The following is an 18,374-nucleotide window of genomic DNA, read 5'->3' as shown; positions in this document are numbered from 1 at the left end:
TATGTCCTTGCAACACAGCCAACCATAGTCCAGGTATTATAAGTACAAGTAAAATGTAGGTTGAATTGATTGGATTTGAAAGAATAACAAGAATGGTAGCAATAAGATGATGAGTGAGTTTTGTTTTATGCCGCTTTTAGCACTATTTTAGCAGTATTGCGGCGGGGACACTGTAATGGGCTCCACACATTGTACACATATCGGGCATCGAACCCGGGTCTTCGGTGTGATAAGCGAACGTTGTAACCACTAGACTACACCGTCGTCCAGTGTGATGCTGCTGATGCTGCTGCTGCCGCTGCTGCTGCTGATGACGACGATGATGAATAATGACGATGAAAACTGTTGAGGCGTAAAACAATATTCATTCACGACACGGGCGTTTACGGGTTTACACCCCTCTTGATAGATGCTACCTACTGATCAAATTAACAAGGTAGGTACCAAAATATGTAAATTACTCCTAATTACTCCACAATTCACCCTTGTCTATTGTTATGACCATACATAGTTACGCGTTGATGTATCGTACATCTGCCACGTCTGTGCACGTGAAACACGCAGGACGCAATGCAAAGATCTCTTGGTGTTGATAAATGAAAACATGTAGATTGTCTGTTAAACCTACCCTGTGTATGATTGGCTAACTGACTGTCGGCTGGGCGTGACGGGTTGAAATAGACAACCTGTTGTCACCTGGAGTTGATTAGTCTTGCGACAGCCGTCGGTATCGAGCGCACGAGCCGCACTTGAAGATTGGACTACAATGGCGTGCTGTCAGCAGGTGAGTGAATTACTGTGGCAAATTACATGAAATTAACACGGTTTCGGCATCTGAATATTTGAACATATTTCTGTATCTGTAGATGCTTTTATTAATGTAAATATTGCGTCTTTTCATCATGTAATTATCAGCAGCCTCTAAACTACATGAACATACATGAACGTTTTATTATTTTTTATTTTTCTTAACCCATATCTTAAACACTTGACGTTATAGGATAGTCAACTTTGTTATTAAATAGTATTTGATTTGATTATGTGTGTAAGGAAGCTAAAGTATTCATCCCATATACAATAACATACAAATGTATATACAATATACATATATACATCCCATATACAATAACATATATAGCATAAGAGATCGGTCATGTCAAGTTAAAGGGATTGCAGAATGTCCATATTCAACCCCTATCTTGCTGAAATTTATTTACATTTGATTCACACTATAGGAAAATGAATGAATTGTCTGTCCCTTTAAAACACATGTCCAAAGAATACATTTTGTAATATGCGTTATTTTTCAAATGGGGTATGATTCAAAACATGATTGATTACCTAAATGTAAAAAAACCCAACACAATATGATTGCTGACTATGTAAAATTAGTCAACAGTGCGGTGACACATATTCTCTGAAGAATACTGCTAACGTATATCACATGACTAGAATACTCTGTTTTATCCTCATTTGCCCGCTTATTCAAACAGGAGATATTGAACGTGTCATTTTAACACAATTGACAGAGAACACTAGTCAATAAAGCAGTACATTGTTGTCAGTGGCGTGGGACATTACACATCGTGATGATGGATGGCGTCTTTTTCCTTGAAAACACAAAACAAACAAAGACTCAAAAGCCTATTTGTTGTGTTTTGGATCGCGTAAAAATACCCATGCCATCTTACACGTGAAAATCCAGGTTAAAAACTGACCTCAGCAACCCATGCTTGTAAGGGCGACTAACGGGATCTGGTGGTCAGGATAGCTGTCCTTGCTGACACATATCATCGTATCCCATTGCGTAGATCGGTGTTCTTGCTGCTTGACCCCGATTCGATTATTTACAGACTACCGCAATATATCTGGAATGTTGCTGAGTGCATCAAACGGAGAAAAACAAAACATTTTACTAGTGTCAGATCGCGTGCGGTTGACAGTCGCATCTAAAACATGTGGTCCATTCCCCAGAAGGGTACAAAATCCATTTCCGTAACAGCGGCGTAAAATTAAACTCACTCATTCTAATCATCTGTGCTTGTATTGATCAACAGTTTCGCTTTCGGCAACACACGCATGTATGCAGTGTAACAAAATGCCACGTAACATATGACATATTACACAAAGCCCGTATTATTTTCTGCGGTGGTGATATTTAAAAGCGGTATTTATTATATATTAATGTTAATTGTTCCTATTTTGGAAAATGCCAAGGTACTGATTGGCACATGTGTTGTTATATGTAAACCATAGCCAACATCCTGAGATATAATTATGATGCAGATCGCAGCTTGATATTAAATAAATATATTTAAATGGTATCCATTAAGAAGACATCCTTGTACACGCCCTAGGCCTGATGTCGACAGAGATGTTGATATATAAATATATTATTATATGCTATTAGCCAAAACGTATGGAAACACCCTATAAATAATAATAATATTGTTATTATTGATAGTCATACATAAATTAAAAATGGTTAGGTCTTTTATATTCTAATGTAGGTGCAACTTTTTCGGTGCTTAAAGGGCACTTTAAACTGCATGTTAGAACACAGAACAGTGTTTCTTTAGTTCGAGGGAAATGAAATATTGGCAAAACAGGGGAAAAGAAGGTACTGAGACACACCAGCATCATGGTTGAATCCAAGGCACAGAGGCAACAGCTTAGTGCATGTGGAAGACAGACTTCACATGCAGCTTGTGACAGCTACAGACAGTACCGAAACCCCTCAGTGTCTTCTTCATGCCACAGCTCAGATCGTTAAGCGCTCTCGACAGACGCAGAGTCACTGCATGGTTACAAGATGGCGAATCCACAACAAATGTTGCCCATCGTCTCTAAGTGTCTACCCCTGTCCTTTACAGACTGAGGGATAGGTTCCAGTTTATTGGAAGAGCACAGGACAGGTTTTGCTCAGGAAGACCTGGAAAATCAAGGACAGATGGCCGATATGTTGTGCTCCAAGCCCTTAGAAGCCGATTCACAACTGCTACCCATGTTTTCCCTCTTTTTGATAATGTTTTATTTAATTCAAATTGAACAAATATTGAATCAGCTTCACTCCATGTTCTACCATGTAGTTTAAAGTGCCCATTAAGCACACAAAAAATGCATCTGCCTTAGGGTATTAATGGCCACACCTCATTTAAGTTTATGCTGGACTATCAAATTTGAGGGTCTTCTCATACTTTTTGTTTGTAGTATATAACATTTTGGACGGATGGTATTGATCACAAACTTTAATGCAGCTCGTATTGTAATAAATGGACAGACAGACAGACAGGCAGGCAGACAGGCTAGTTTATTTTTGTGCCACGTGAGTGTACAGGTGGAAGTGATCAATTGATTACTAATGCATTGCGTGACCGGGCCACAACTGGTTAGAGCTATTATTGCGAAGTATACAGTTGTTTATCAACATGCCTAAACAGACGGGACAAGGCCACATTTTGACATCTCAGTGTCCAGAAATCGTCAGCAGTGTCCTAACTTTCTTTACCAAAAATACGAAGCTACAGGTGGTTTGATGTGTCCGATGCATGCATTTTTCGCACGAACGCAACATTAATTACAATCTCTGCTCCCCTATTAATGAACTCGACCTGCCGTTTGTGCCATTTGACCCCCCGAGCCATGTGTATATAGAGTAGCTCAGGTGAAGCTTGACAAACTGTACATATTGATTAAAATGGCAACGGTTAAAAAAAAACCAACACATCGAATATACAAACACTAGGGCACATGGCCCATGGCTCACTGGATAATATGTGAATAGACGTTGTATAAAATATAGACGTTGTATAAAATATAGACGTTGTATAAAATATAAGATTTAAACATAAACGGGACACCGCACATGTGAAAGAATTAAAAGTAAAGCAAACTGCTTGCTATGCTGAACAGCAATAGAAACGCAACTGTGACTTTTTAAACACGAACGCTTATTTTTATGAGATTCATTTCTTTATCGAAACTTACCAGGTGCACAGGGTTGAGGGGACCCGCCCCACCTCCCTTACGCTGTTGATCACTGGATTGTCTGGTCCAGACTCGATTATTTACAGACCGCAGCCACATAGCTGGACGATTGCTGAGGGATGCGTAAAACTAAACTCACTTACTCATAGCCTATTACACGTATTCACAATGGAGTCCTAACTCAAATCTAAAATGACTGAGCATGTTTAGATAGTCACTTTATAGCTTCAATATGAGGCTTCAGCCAATATTTCTTTTGGGTCTGGACATCGTTTTTGTTTTAGGCTTCGGTTGGATTTTATCATATTTTTGTAGGCACATATTAAAACAATTACATATCGAGGGCTGAATGTCGGTCTTGGGTGCAATGTATGCTTCAAAGAGGCACATGTTTGTATACGGATCTGTCGCTTGAAGACAGGGAAGCGCTTGTCTGTTGACATCGTCACACACGGGGGATTAGTTTGTCAATACAGAATTAGGAAATAAACGGAACACGTGCAAAAATAAGTGCCTTAGTGCACACATCAGTGACGGTGAATGTTGGGTACAGCCGACCTGTTGTGATGGTGTTGTGATTGTACCAGATACAGCCGTGAAGCTGATGTTGACGATATGACATCGATAATTGTGATCGCATTAGCAATGAATAACGCAATGTCATGATAAGAATCTTAACAATGTAGTGGCGTGATAAAAATCTTAACAATGCAGCTGCGTGATAAAAATCTTGAAAAGGCTCGTCGGCATGATTTTACAGTTTTCACCACGAGCGAAAAACGCCCAACACAAGTCAACCCCAATTATATTTCACGATAAGAAAATACTGTTTCCGCGAAGCCTATCCATGTTTGAACGCTTAGGACATGGTTCCGTTGAAAATCATAATGACCAGAACAGCGCCATGCTGCGAAAATAGACATTTCTATATTTATAATGAAAATATTAACGTGCATTCTTTCCACACATCAAAGAGTAAATCTCTCTGTTCCCCAGGCATGAAGACAACGTGTCATCTTCATCACATATTTACACAGTCATTTGCATGAATAATGTAACATTTACTGTCCAAGAGTTAATGCACATCATGCATAATGATGGTACAAGGAATAGGAATATCGTTACTTACTTTTGTTCGCTGCAGGGACAATCGTGAGATTATGTACTGACCTACAAAAGAAAGTTCACAGCTTCCTCTGTCTACGTAAACATATTGTACAGTATTTTGACAGTGACTTACATGTCTGTACGTAACTGAGTCTGGACCAGATAGACCAGTGTTTGATAACTGGATCACCATTCAATACAGTCGCAGACCAACACAAACCCAGATTTTTGAGTGAGTACGGTTTGACTCCACTTTTAGCAACATTCAATATTTCATATCAGTTCGGCACGAAATGGACGCTTTCTTGTGATTGGTTCATACCAGCTGTCAATCAATACCCATGTAAATTAAAGTGGAGGACACCAGAGGTTGATTCCGAACATTGTACCCAAATAAGGAATCAAACCTTGGTTTTCTATGTGACGAGAGAACACTTTAACGACTAGGCCACCCCGCCATCCATATGGACATGACAGGCATGATATGAGGTGGAGGGGGATAGAGAGTGGGGTGAAAATGTGTTTTGAAAGGATGTGACCAGGGGTGGGTGAAAAAAGGGACCTGGTAACATTGGTTCTTGATTTAAAAAACTAATAAGAATCTTATGATGGTACTGGTGAACACTTACGTGTCGACGAAACAATACCTTTCAAAATAGGCTCTAGAGCAGGAGACTGACATGGACATCTAATGTTGACTCATCACACCATCAGCACTGACCCGTCACGTACTAAATATTGACTCGTCTGCTTGACATGTCACGATTCGAACCTTCGTTAGCGCAACGAAACAGAAAACGGATTAAACGGGGTTTTTTTCGTAAAAAAAAGTTTAAAAATGATTTCTGGGTGATTTCTCGTCAAACCTTAAAGGCTTCAGAGGCGCTCTAAGTAAATGATTCCAGAGAGTCTGACCCGACAGAGACTGAACCCCCGGAACCACATAATCTAATATTCACCTCCTCGTGGGTCAAAACAGTAATCTGCAGTTAAAAGGAAAGTCGCTTTTAACGAGCAGATTGATAAACCGAACTGTTGGTTTCGGTTACTCACTGTATGTTTTAGACGAAATGCGTATAGCGAACTACGATTTTAACGCACTAAGATTAGAGGTTCCTTTGAGTTCTTTGCAACCCGAACCACCGCTGTGTAGTGGTTGTTAGAGCGTCCACCGGAGAGCGGAACGTTCGATCCCGTACCAAAAGATGTCATATCAAGAGACCTTAAAATCTGGTACTTGTTGTTCCCTGCCTGACATTCTTCATATACCTACTTTACAGTAACCTTTTAACAATGTTCCTTGGACATTCAGACTTACCAAAGATAAACTGCTGTGAAAACACGAAACAAAACAAAACGAAAGGAAAGGAAAGGAAACGAAACGAAACGAAACGAAACGAAACGCTTCTCATCGCGACTTATAACTATAATTAAGTATATAAGCGTAATTAAATACATTAACAATGTACAACATTCTTCGTTCACCATATTTCAGCGTTGTATTAAATTAACTTGGTGTCAGGTGACCGTAACTCGCATACCCTTGTGTTGTGACATTAGAGTAGCCTAGTGGTCAAAGTGTTCGCTAGTCACGACACGGGTTCGATTCCCCACATGGATACAATGTGTGAAGCCCATTTCAGGTGTCCCCCGCCTTGATATTGCAGGAATATTGCTAAAAGCGACATAAAACTAAGCTCACTCACACATCTACATTGGTATTGACTTAGCGCTAAAACTGTTTTTTTTTTGTTCAAGTGCAAACATTAAGTGGACGTCCGATTAAATCTTTTAAGGGCATGTAGAAGTCGAAAGCATAAGAGAAGTCAGATTTATGGATGCTACGTTCTTCATTGTGGATAACACAACGTTATGTCACTGGCCTCTTGTAATTTGTGTTGAATTCCATCAAGCCAATTACCATGTTGTTTTAGTGCATTACTGGTATCATGCCTGTATTATATTTTCAGTCACCAACACTGTTAAACATATTTCGTTTGTAGCGCCTCTCTATATATATCCCCCTTGGTACTCCCTACTGAAGAAGGAGCAAACACACGCTCCAAAACGTTGTGTTATCAATCATGTCTAAATATCCTGTTGACTGTGTTCCATCATATTGCGCAGCTTAGCTCTGTAACCGGTCAAGAATTTTTAGACTATGTCATTTAACTGGATGCATAACTATTAATCAGAATGATTTGATAAATCTATAAGCACTTGTATATTGCAACACGTCGTGCAGCGTGTTCTGTCATATACAGCAATTAAGCTCTGATAAACGGAAACCTGGAAATCATGGAAATCTCAAAACGAGGCTCTGCCGCTAGAAAAGTGTGGCATTCTGGTACGGTACTGATATTACATCAACCTCATTGTCCGTTAAAGAACATCGCTGAATAATCGCAGAAGAAACGTAACAGGAGTAACCAGTGAGCCAGATGCATTGTGAATCATTTTACGACCTCATCAGGCAGGGGCAGTCTGCGATTCCATAGTTAAGGTATGCTGCTTGAACCTCTACATAAAGTATAGAAAGACGGTGTTATCAAAGTTTAAAATTAAAGTTCATTTGTAAATACCATTTTCTTATGAAACAGGGCATTGAAATTCAATTTAACCAAAGTTGTTTGTGGTGTCTATTTTCACTTTCACACGAGAAATTTCTGATCGGCTGAAAAGTAGGTCATGGGCTGAATAGGTTAATGAGACATATGTTTCGGTATGTGAGAATGTGAAGGGCAGAGTAACGGTCTGAAGTGAAGCTGGAACACGTGACCCTGTATGCCGCTTGTGTGGGCAGAATCAACAAATAAATAGTCTTTGTGCTGAAGTCTTTATTGTACTAAGTTCCTGAAATGCAAACGTCACGTCTTTCGTTAAAGAACATTATGCCCCATCGCAAGTTATCAAAATGTAAGGCAAAGATGTCTTATGTTTTGTATTGTCATCTTTCGAAACACTGAAATCGGACAATGGACTGAAAAAATGACAGATTGCTGAGAGTGAGTGAATTTAGTTTTTAGCCGCACTTACTGTAGCAATAAACCAGTAATATCACGGCGGAGGGACACCTGAAACGGCCCTCGCATAATTTATCCTTGTGGCGAGTCGAACCCGGATCTTCAGCGTGACGAGCGAACACTTTAACCACTAGGTTACACCACATTTAAGCACGTGTATAACACGTAAAGGTCCGAGTAGAAACTAGTGTGTAAATGCAATCGTACTTAAGACTAAGACTCGGTTATTTTACTTTTAATAACAAAGAAAGTAAAAAAAAAGTATTATCAGATAACGAAATCTACACAGAAATAAAATATCATGTCAAGTCATTTCAGCAGCTGTGTTGCGTAACGTTTTACCTGTCACACCTATGTTATTTGAATACACAAATATTTCTGAGTAAGGAACAATGCCTCTCATCCCTTCCGGGTAGTGTCACAACTGTAATCTGACGTCACGACACTGGACAACAAACAGACAAGCCATTGTTACTACGGATATCCTGTATAGAAGGTTCTTTGATGTTGTTTGTATTGATAAACATAAATGATAATGTTTACGTCTGTAGACTAGAGATAAGAAGTGGCACATTCTGAAGTAAATTCTTTTGTCTGCAGGTGCTGAAAATTACAACAGAGTAACACCCCCTCCCCCTTCTCCCTCCCTCACGTAAAATACATTTCATACACCATTGTAAGCGTTATTTTAACTCTGTTTTAGCAACAGTTTGTCTGTGCACAGAATGGAACTCTACTCACAATTATGAATTAAGTAAATTATAACATATTATTAAATTAATTGATCAGGTGTGTAGGCAACCTGTCACAGTTCTCAGAACAAGAAACAACATGCGAGATGTCGTTCCTCTTAGATAAATTGAAAGAAACCGACCTGTGAAGGTCCGGGTTAGAATTGGTCTTCAGCAACCCATGCTTGCCACAGAGGCGACTAACAGGATCGGGTGGTCAGGCTCGCTGACATGGCCGATTACACATGTCATCGGTTCCAAATTGCGCAGATTGATTTTCATGCTATTGATCACTAGATTGTCTGGTCCAGACTCGATTATTTACAGATTGCTGCCATATTGATGGCATATTGCTGAGTACGCTGTAAAAGTAAAGTCACACACTAAGGCATCCGACCGAAGAATATTCACAAACTAGTAGTACATGAAACATTCGCCCGAACGCACAATCTGTTCTAAATCAACTCTTGGGTGACGAAACCGGCTCGAGTTCTGTAAGGGTTAAGTTTCAGAACGGATCACAGCTGTGCCTCGTGTCAATACTGTAACCTCGTTTACTGTCAGCTCAACTACGTGAGTATCATCCGGTTGTTTATATCAACGTGTTTATCAGGCGTCAGTTGTACACGAATGTTGTATATTGTTGTGCTGTCGTTCACACATTGGCTGATTTTTTAGATCAGTTTGAGGCCAGTTTAACGACCTCGGATTGTGATGTCTGTTCAGGTGGTTGATTGGTAGTTGTTTAACGCCGCACTCCAGCAATATTCCAGCTATGTAGAAATGGTCTGTAAATAATCGAGTCTGGACCAGACAATCCAGTGATCAACAACATGAGCATCGATCTGCTCAACTGGGAACCGATGACATGTGTCAACCAAGTCAGCGGGCCTGACCACCCGATCCCGTTAGTAGCCTCTTACGACAAGCATAGTCGCCTTTTATGGCAAGCATGGGTTGCTGAGGGCCTATTCTACCCCGGGACCTTGACGGGTCTGTGAGGTAGTGAGCGAGGCTGATACTTTAACATGTATCATATTCTACCGTGAAGGTCCAGGGTATTCTCAAATCATAACAATGCATATTATATCATAGCATATCCATGTAATGTGTAATGAGAAATTACGATGATATTGTTAACAGGGTTTATTGAGAATTTGAATAGAGGCCTGATGCTAGCATTTGTGGATATTGGTCTGTTAGAATTAAGAGATTGTCACCTGGGTACACAGTCGCGGGTGGCCCTTTCATTTAAGGGACAGGAATTCGTCCAGTATAACCTTTCTGAGTTCGAATCCTAGATTTCTCCGATTATGATTCTTGGAATATCCGCCCTAACAGTGTGTCTTACAGTGTGTCAAACCGTAAAGATGGCGACCTCTGAAATATAGAGATTGGTGACGAACTGACATCTGTTGTTTTGTTGTGTTCCAGCCAGTTGTGTATATTTTTTGTTGAAGTGCGTATAAGAAATTACGGTTGTAACAAATTAAAATAATGCCCCCCTTCCCCCCTCTCACCCCTTGAGGTCGTGATAACAGTAGTTTTGTATTCGACGAAACTAGTTGTAGTACGCCATCTACACATAGTGACGGATGTGATAGGACAGGCGGATCCGGTAACCAACCCCAATCACTTAACACGCCTTGTTTATTAAGTAACCTTTAAAACTCTCGTAAAAATAAAATGTGTGCATTCCCGCCCTCTCCCCAGCTCCCCTCTCCACCCCTGTCTTTATTGTGTGCAACCCTCATAATTGTTTTGGGGCCTGAAAAATCATTTTTCCTTGTAAATCGACGGTTTTTCCCCGAAAAACACTAAACTGGAAAATCCTCTCAGAACGGAACGTGCAGTACGTGTTTTTATGTCATCGAATGTACTCGATTACCTCCCTTGTTCCTCCTATTCACGGATCTGAGTAATGAGCACGGGCGGGGTATTTCGAAACGTGCAAATATTTGTTCACATGACAGGGTGTGTTGTCGGTACTAGCGAACTTGAGGGGGTCACACATCACTTCAAGATATAGCGTGTATGTTCTTTATTCTCAAACCTAAACGAAGCTGGGCTGTTCTTGCGTTTCAACGAGACAACTCGTTAATCCAAGACAGTTTCCTCTGTTCGGATTGAAAGAGGCTGGATAAACGGGCTCGTTTAAGGAGGTAATGTTGTGATTGTATGCATGTGTTGGCATCCATTTTTGTTGTACGCCTAAACATCCTGTTTCAAATTGTCTTCAGTAAACCATGCTTGTCGTAAGAGGCAACCAACGTGATCTGGCGGTCAGGCTGACTTGGTTGACACATGTCATAGTATCGCAATGGTGTAGCACGATATGCATAATGTCAATCACCGGGTTGTCTGGTCCGCTCATTATTTACAGACCTCTGCATTATAGCTGGAATTCTGAGTTCGACAAACAAACAAACAAACAATTGTCCAGATAATTGTCAATATCGATGACTGATGTTATGACTGATTCATTCTTAAAGTATCTTCCACTTCAGGCTCTTACGGATATTTCCTCTATCCTTCAGCGGAAGACCATTAAAATTTTGTACAAACCTCTTTTAACCGTACACCTCATTACTGACCGTTTCTTTCAGGGGCATGAAAGACGGGTCATCACGTCATATTATAATTATTCCTTATTTCGGACGATTTCATACCGAACAGTACTGCCGATTTAAATGGGTTTCGTTATATGCAGTTTCAAGTTTAACGGCGCAACGTATTTAAATCCTCGGTTTAAGGAAAGGCATCTTTGGTATCTAGATAATCTGCGTGCATGTTGTCAAGGCGCATGAGTATAATTCAGATAATAAATATAGCCAATTTATGAATCAGACTATTCCACAAAGATCAGATCTACGTACCGTATTGTTCTTTGTTCCAGCTATATGATTGCGGTCTATAAGTAATCGAATCTGGACAAAACAATTCAGTGATCAACGTCATGAACATCGATCTACATAAGTAATATCAGGTTCACTTTGTGCCGAACCGGCGTGAGAACAAAACTAAATAAGCAGTACCGTGAAGCTGTTCAAAAGCCCGTTATTACAGGCTTATAATTTATAGGAAATTACAGGGTAGAGCGCTTACCTTGTCTCCGTGTTTATTGTTAACTGCGCATCTCATAAATCAGAGTGATTGATCAAAGTGTCATTCCTCCACAAAGGTAGACACAGGCAACGGGAGGGGCAGGGGGGGGTGTCACTATGGCTACGGGCTACTGATGCAGTTAGAGTAACACATGCAGCAAGTGAACTCCAGCTGACGCAGTAACACATGCAGCAAGTGAACTCCAGCTGATGCAGTAACACATGCAGCAAGTGAACTCCAGCTGACGCAGTAACACATGCAGCAAGTGAACTCCAGCTGACGCAGTAACACATGCAGCAAGTGAACTCCAGCTGACGCAGTAACACATGCAGCAAGTGAACTCCAGCTGATGCAGTAACACATGCAGCAAGTGAACTCCAGCTGACGCAGTAACACATGCAGCAAGTGAACTCCAGCTGATGCAGTAACACATGCAGCAAGTGAACTCCAGCTGATGCAGTAACACATGCAGCAAGTGAACTCCAGCTGATGCAGTAACACATGCAGCAAGTGAACTCCAGCTGACGCAGTAACACATGCAGCAAGTGAACTCCAGCTGACGCAGTAACACATGCAGCAAGTGAACTCCAGCTGATGCAGTAACACATGCAGCAAGTGAACTCCAGCTGATGCAGTAACACATGCAGCAAGTGAACTCCAGCTGATGCAGTAACACATGCAGCAAGTGAACTCCAGCTGATGCAGTAACACATGCAGCAAGTGAACTCCAGCTGATGCAGTAACACATGCAGCAAGTGAACTCCAGCTGATGCAGTAACACATGCAGCAAGTGAACTCCAGCTGACGCAGTAACACATGCAGCAAGTGAACTCCAGCTGATGCAGTAACACATGCAGCAAGTGAACTCCAGCTGATGCAGTAAACACATGCAGCAAGTGAACTCCAGCTGATGCAGTAACACATGCAGCAAGTGAACTCCAGCTGATGCAGTAACACATGCAGCAAGTGAACTCCAGCTGATGCAGTAACACATGCAGCAAGTGAACTCCAGCTGACGCAGTAACACATGCAGCAAGTGAACTCCAGCTGATGCAGTAACACATGCAGCAAGTGAACTCCAGCTGACGCAGTAACACATGCAGCAAGTGAACTCCAGCTGACGCAGTAACACATGCAGCAAGTGAACTCCAGCTGACGCAGTAACACATGCAGCAAGTGAACTCCAGCTGATGCAGCAACATATGCAGCAAGTGAACTCCAGCTGACGCAGTAACACATGCAGCAAGTGAACTCCAGCTGATGCAGTAACACATGCAGCAAGTGAACTCCAGCTGATGCAGTAACACATGCAGCAAGTGAACTCCAGCTGATGCAGTAACACATGCAGCAAGTGAACTCCAGCTGACGCAGTAACACATGCAGCAAGTGAACTCCAGCTGACGCAGTAACACATGCAGCAAGTGAACTCCAGCTGATGCAGTAAACACATGCAGCAAGTGAACTCCAGCTGATGCAGTAACACATGCAGCAAGTGAACTCCAGCTGATGCAGTAACACATGCAGCAAGTGAACTCCAGCTGATGCAGTAACACATGCAGCAAGTGAACTCCAGCTGATGCAGTAACACATGCAGCAAGTGAACTCCAGCTGACGCAGTAACACATGCAGCAAGTGAACTCCAGCTGATGCAGTAACACATGCAGCAAGTGAACTCCAGCTGATGCAGTAAACACATGCAGCAAGTGAACTCCAGCTGATGCAGTAACACATGCAGGAAGTGAACTCCAGCTGACGCAGTAACACATGCAGCAAGTGAACTCCAGCTGATGCAGTAACACATGCAGCAAGTGAACTCCAGCTGATGCAGTAACACATGCAGCAAGTGAACTCCAGCTGACGCAGTAACACATGCAGCAAGTGAACTCCAGCTGACGCAGTAACACATGCAGCAAGTGAACTCCAGCTGATGCAGTAACACATGCAGCAAGTGAACTCCAGCTGACGCAGTAACACATGCAGCAAGTGAACTCCAGCTGACGCAGTAACACATGCAGCAAGTGAACTCCAGCTGACGCAGTAACACATGCAGCAAGTGAACTCCAGCTGATGCAGTAACACATGCAGCAAGTGAACTCCAGCTGACGCAGTAACACATGCAGCAAGTGAACTCCAGCTGATGCAGTAACACATGCAGCAAGTGAACTCCAGCTGATGCAGTAACACATGCAGCAAGTGAACTCCAGCTGATGCAGTAACACATGCAGCAAGTGAACTCCAGCTGATGCAGTAACACATGCAGCAAGTGAACTCCAGCTGATGCAGTAACACATGCAGCAAGTGAACTCCAGCTGACGCAGTAACACATGCAGCAAGTGAACTCCAGCTGACGCAGTAACACATGCAGCAAGTGAACTCCAGCTGACGCAGTAACACATGCAGCAAGTGAACTCCAGCTGACGCAGTAACACATGCAGCAAGTGAACTCCAGCTGACGCAGTAACACATGCAGCAAGTGAACTCCAGCTGACGCAGTAACACATGCAGCAAGTGAACTCCAGCTGACGCAGTAACACATGCAGCAAGTGAACTCCAGCTGACGCAGTAACACATGCAGCAAGTGAACTCCAGCTGACGCAGTAACACATGCAGCAAGTGAACTCCAGCTGACGCAGTAACACATGCAGCAAGTGAACTCCAGCTGACGCAGTAACACATGCAGCAAGTGAACTCCAGCTGACGCAGTAACACATGCAGCAAGTGAACTCCAGCTGATGCAGTAACACATGCAGCAAGTGAACTCCAGCTGACGCAGTAACACATGCAGCAAGTGAACTCCAGCTGACGCAGTAACACATGCAGCAAGTGAACTCCAGCTGATGCAGTAACACATGCAGCAAGTGAACTCCAGCTGATGCAGTAACACATGCAGCAAGTGAACTCCAGCTGATGCAGTAACACATGCAGCAAGTGAACTCCAGCTGATGCAGTAACACATGCAGCAAGTGAACTCCAGCTGACGCAGTAACACATGCAGCAAGTGAACTCCAGCTGATGCAGTAACACATGCAGCAAGTGAACTCCAGCTGATGCAGTAACACATGCAGCAAGTGAACTCCAGCTGATGCAGTAACACATGCAGCAAGTGAACTCCAGCTGATGCAGTAACACATGCAGCAAGTGAACTCCAGCTGATGCAGTAACACATGCAGCAAGTGAAATCCAGCTGACGCAGTAACACATGCAGCAAGTGAACTCCAGCTGACGCAGTAACACATGCAGCAAGTGAACTCCAGCTGACGCAGTAACACATGCAGCAAGTGAACTCCAGCTGATGCAGTAACACATGCAGCAAGTGAACTCCAGCTGACGCAGTAACACATGCAGCAAGTGAACTCCAGCTGACGCAGTAACACATGCAGCAAGTGAACTCCAGCTGATGCAGTAACACATGCAGCAAGTGAACTCCAGCTGATGCAGTAACACATGCAGCAAGTGAACTCCAGCTGACGCAGTAACACATGCAGCAAGTGAACTCCAGCTGACGCAGTAACACATGCAGCAAGTGAACTCCAGCTGATGCAGTAACACATGCAGCAAGTGAACTCCAGCTGACGCAGTAACACATGCAGCAAGTGAACTCCAGCTGATGCAGTAACACATGCAGCAAGTGAACTCCAGCTGATGCAGTAACACATGCAGCAAGTGAACTCCAGCTGATGCTAGTTTACCTGATCCTGGTATTGTCAGAATTAGAGACGCAGATGATTGACAGATCAGTTGTATTCATTTGCCGCTGTTATTAATTTCTGCAGTGCAGCTCCACTTTTGAAAATAAATAACACAAGTTTGTTTAGGAAAACTTTGTGTTAATACTAACATTAGTGCAGTTTTTCACTGGTGCTGTTTTAAACGCTTATTACGAGAACGTTGAGCACGTTTGTGATGATAATGATTATGATACTTATGACGAGGAGACCCGTGAAGGTCTACCCGGGGTAGAATAGATCCTCAGCAACCCAGCTTGCCATAAAAGGCGACTATGCTTGTCGTAAGAGACGACTAACGGGATCGGGTGGTCAGGCTCGCTGACTTGGTTGACACATATCATCGGTTCCCGATTGCTCATGTTGTTGACCACTGGATTGTGTGGTCCAGGCTCGATTGTTTCCAGACCGCCGCCCAAAAGCTGGAATATTGCTGAGTATGACGTAAAACTAAACTGACTGACTGACTGACTGACTGACTGACTGACTGACTGACTGACGGACTCACTGACTGACTGACTGACTCACTCACTCACTCACTCACTCACTCACTCACTCACTCACTCACTCCGATGAGGACGCCAGTAATTCTGGAGGTATATACGGTGCCGATGAAGTACTGAGGTGGACACGGGGCGACTGGGACATAGTTCTTCAGGATGGTGATGCTGATGATAACATACGAACAAAAGATGATGATGATGATGATGATGATGATGATGATGATATCTACCGATAGCATGGTTGATTAGATGATGATGACGACGATTCAACCACAACCACACGCTTAACACCGTGCAGCTCTACACCACAAGTCATCCCGACTTTGACAGATGTGTTGACAGCCAACGCCCCATTTATTCTAACCTCCTTATTTAAACGGATCGTAATTCGCACATTTTACGCTTAGTGCCCCATTATCCCCCAACATGCTGTGAAATACGTCATGACGTTTCCTACGGGCAGACAGCAGCCCATTTAACAGAAATTACACAACTCCAACCAAACAATAACAAGCAAAGGTCGACAGTTCAGCTTGCACTTCAGCATGTCTGTGGGGTCAAACTGCCATTCATTTACACGCTCACTGCAGGTAAGGTAGGCCTGACGTTTACTGGCCACTTGATTCAGTATCTTATACTTCCGGGCTGAGTCGCATCGGTTGCGAGTATCAGAGTCCTATTTAAGCTTGTCACAAAATATGTTTGTTCTATTACCTAGGCTTTTAGGGCAACCGCATGGGTGTAATTAGTATCTCAGCTGACTATTATTTTACGACTGCAGTGGGTTTTTTTTATTGATATACCATTATGGAATGTAGAAAACAGAGCAGGATATTTGTTTTATCGTAGATGTTCGATTAGTGGCAATATGTTTGTTTTTATCGTTGATATACCATTATGGAATATATATAACAGAGCAGGATATTTGTTTTTTATCGTAGATATTCCATCAGTGGCAATTTGATTTCATCGTTGACATGTCACAATGGAAAATACAAAAAAGTATGTTTTTTTAACCTGCATGTTCCAATCGAGAATAGATATATGAGTGAGATGTGTAAGTTTTATTGTACAGACACACAAACACGCACTCACGTACACACACACACACACACACACACACACACACACACACACACACACACACACACACACACGCACACGATTAATTAATGACACAACTGCTGTCATGTACTTCAGTTACATTAGTGGAAGTTTTATGTTCTATTTCAAGCCCATTATAGATCCGGTTAGTAGTTCTGTAGCCTATAGTTCACAGCAAGCTCCGCGTACAATACCCGCAAGGGGGTAATATGTAAACCTTGTTTCTGCAGTACGTGATATTGCAGCAATATTGCTAAAAGCGAATAGCAAATTAAAATATTAATTATTTATAACCCACCCAAGTGAAATTTTAGATATATGTTCACAGAAATCGAGCCTTCGCCGTACTGCATTAAATTCGCCAAGTCAAATACATGTAGACACTCTGAACCTTCAACACGTTCCATTTTTTCTCGTCACCAGTATACAAACGTGTCTGCTATCGAGAACTGACCCTAGCTTCGCTTCACCGTTACTGTTGAATGTAGGTCAGTAGTGTCATGTTGTATGTAGAAAATTAATCACAATGGTTTTGCTGTGTGTTTAAGATAGTTGCTGGTTGGAAATGAAACAGCGAGCATGTGGGATGATTGTACGTAACCTTGGAAACGCGATGTTAGAAGGAACGTACGCGTTTATGACAGGGTCGGAAAATGAAAATGAAAATTTATTTTGATGTGATATTTGATAAAAGAAAGAAGTTTGTTTTGCTTGTATTTAACGTGAATTCGTCAGTAGTGCAGCTGGGGACAAAGAGACTGATCGAAATCCCTTCCCTCAATGCATATTGCTATTCTCTAAACAATGAGAGGCGCATGCACATAGACTGACGTACCGAAGAAAGTATGCACCTGGTTGTTTGGCAGAAAATACTCAGTGTTTGTGAGTTTTGATCAAACATGGAAACACTTTTCGAAATCTCTACCGTATGTTTAGAAAAACAGCTCCAAGCACCACGCGTACGCATGTTTCATTCTCTTTTGTAAACTGGCTTATATGGTATCTCACTTATTCCTTTTGCCACGTGTCTAAGGCACAGTAGTTGTATGTGCAGAGGTGATCCAGAAATTTATGATCCCCGGTTCCAAT

General features: G+C 42.2%; 1 protein-coding gene across 2 annotated transcripts in view; it reads left to right on the top strand.

Moving 5' to 3' along the window:
* The first annotated feature begins 394 nt into the window (after positions 1-394).
* Positions 395-18,374, top strand: part of LOC137281336 (metalloreductase STEAP4-like) — a 28,797-nt gene continuing 10,817 nt past the window's right edge. Inside the window, exon 1 of one of the 2 annotated variants that reach the window (XM_067812510.1) lies at positions 395-436. In XM_067812510.1, coding sequence (XP_067668611.1) covers positions 410-436 — 27 coding nt within the window. In that variant the 5' untranslated portion in view covers positions 395-409. Of the gene's footprint in view, positions 437-710; positions 785-18,374 lie in introns of those variants that run through there. The other variant, XM_067812511.1, reaches the window with a different exon arrangement.

This window comes from Haliotis asinina, chromosome 4 (assembly GCF_037392515.1).
Source record: "Haliotis asinina isolate JCU_RB_2024 chromosome 4, JCU_Hal_asi_v2, whole genome shotgun sequence".
NCBI lineage: Eukaryota > Metazoa > Mollusca > Gastropoda > Lepetellida > Haliotidae > Haliotis > Haliotis asinina.
Note: the sequence above shows the minus strand (reverse complement) of the source record. Positions and strands in the feature narration are given on the sequence as shown.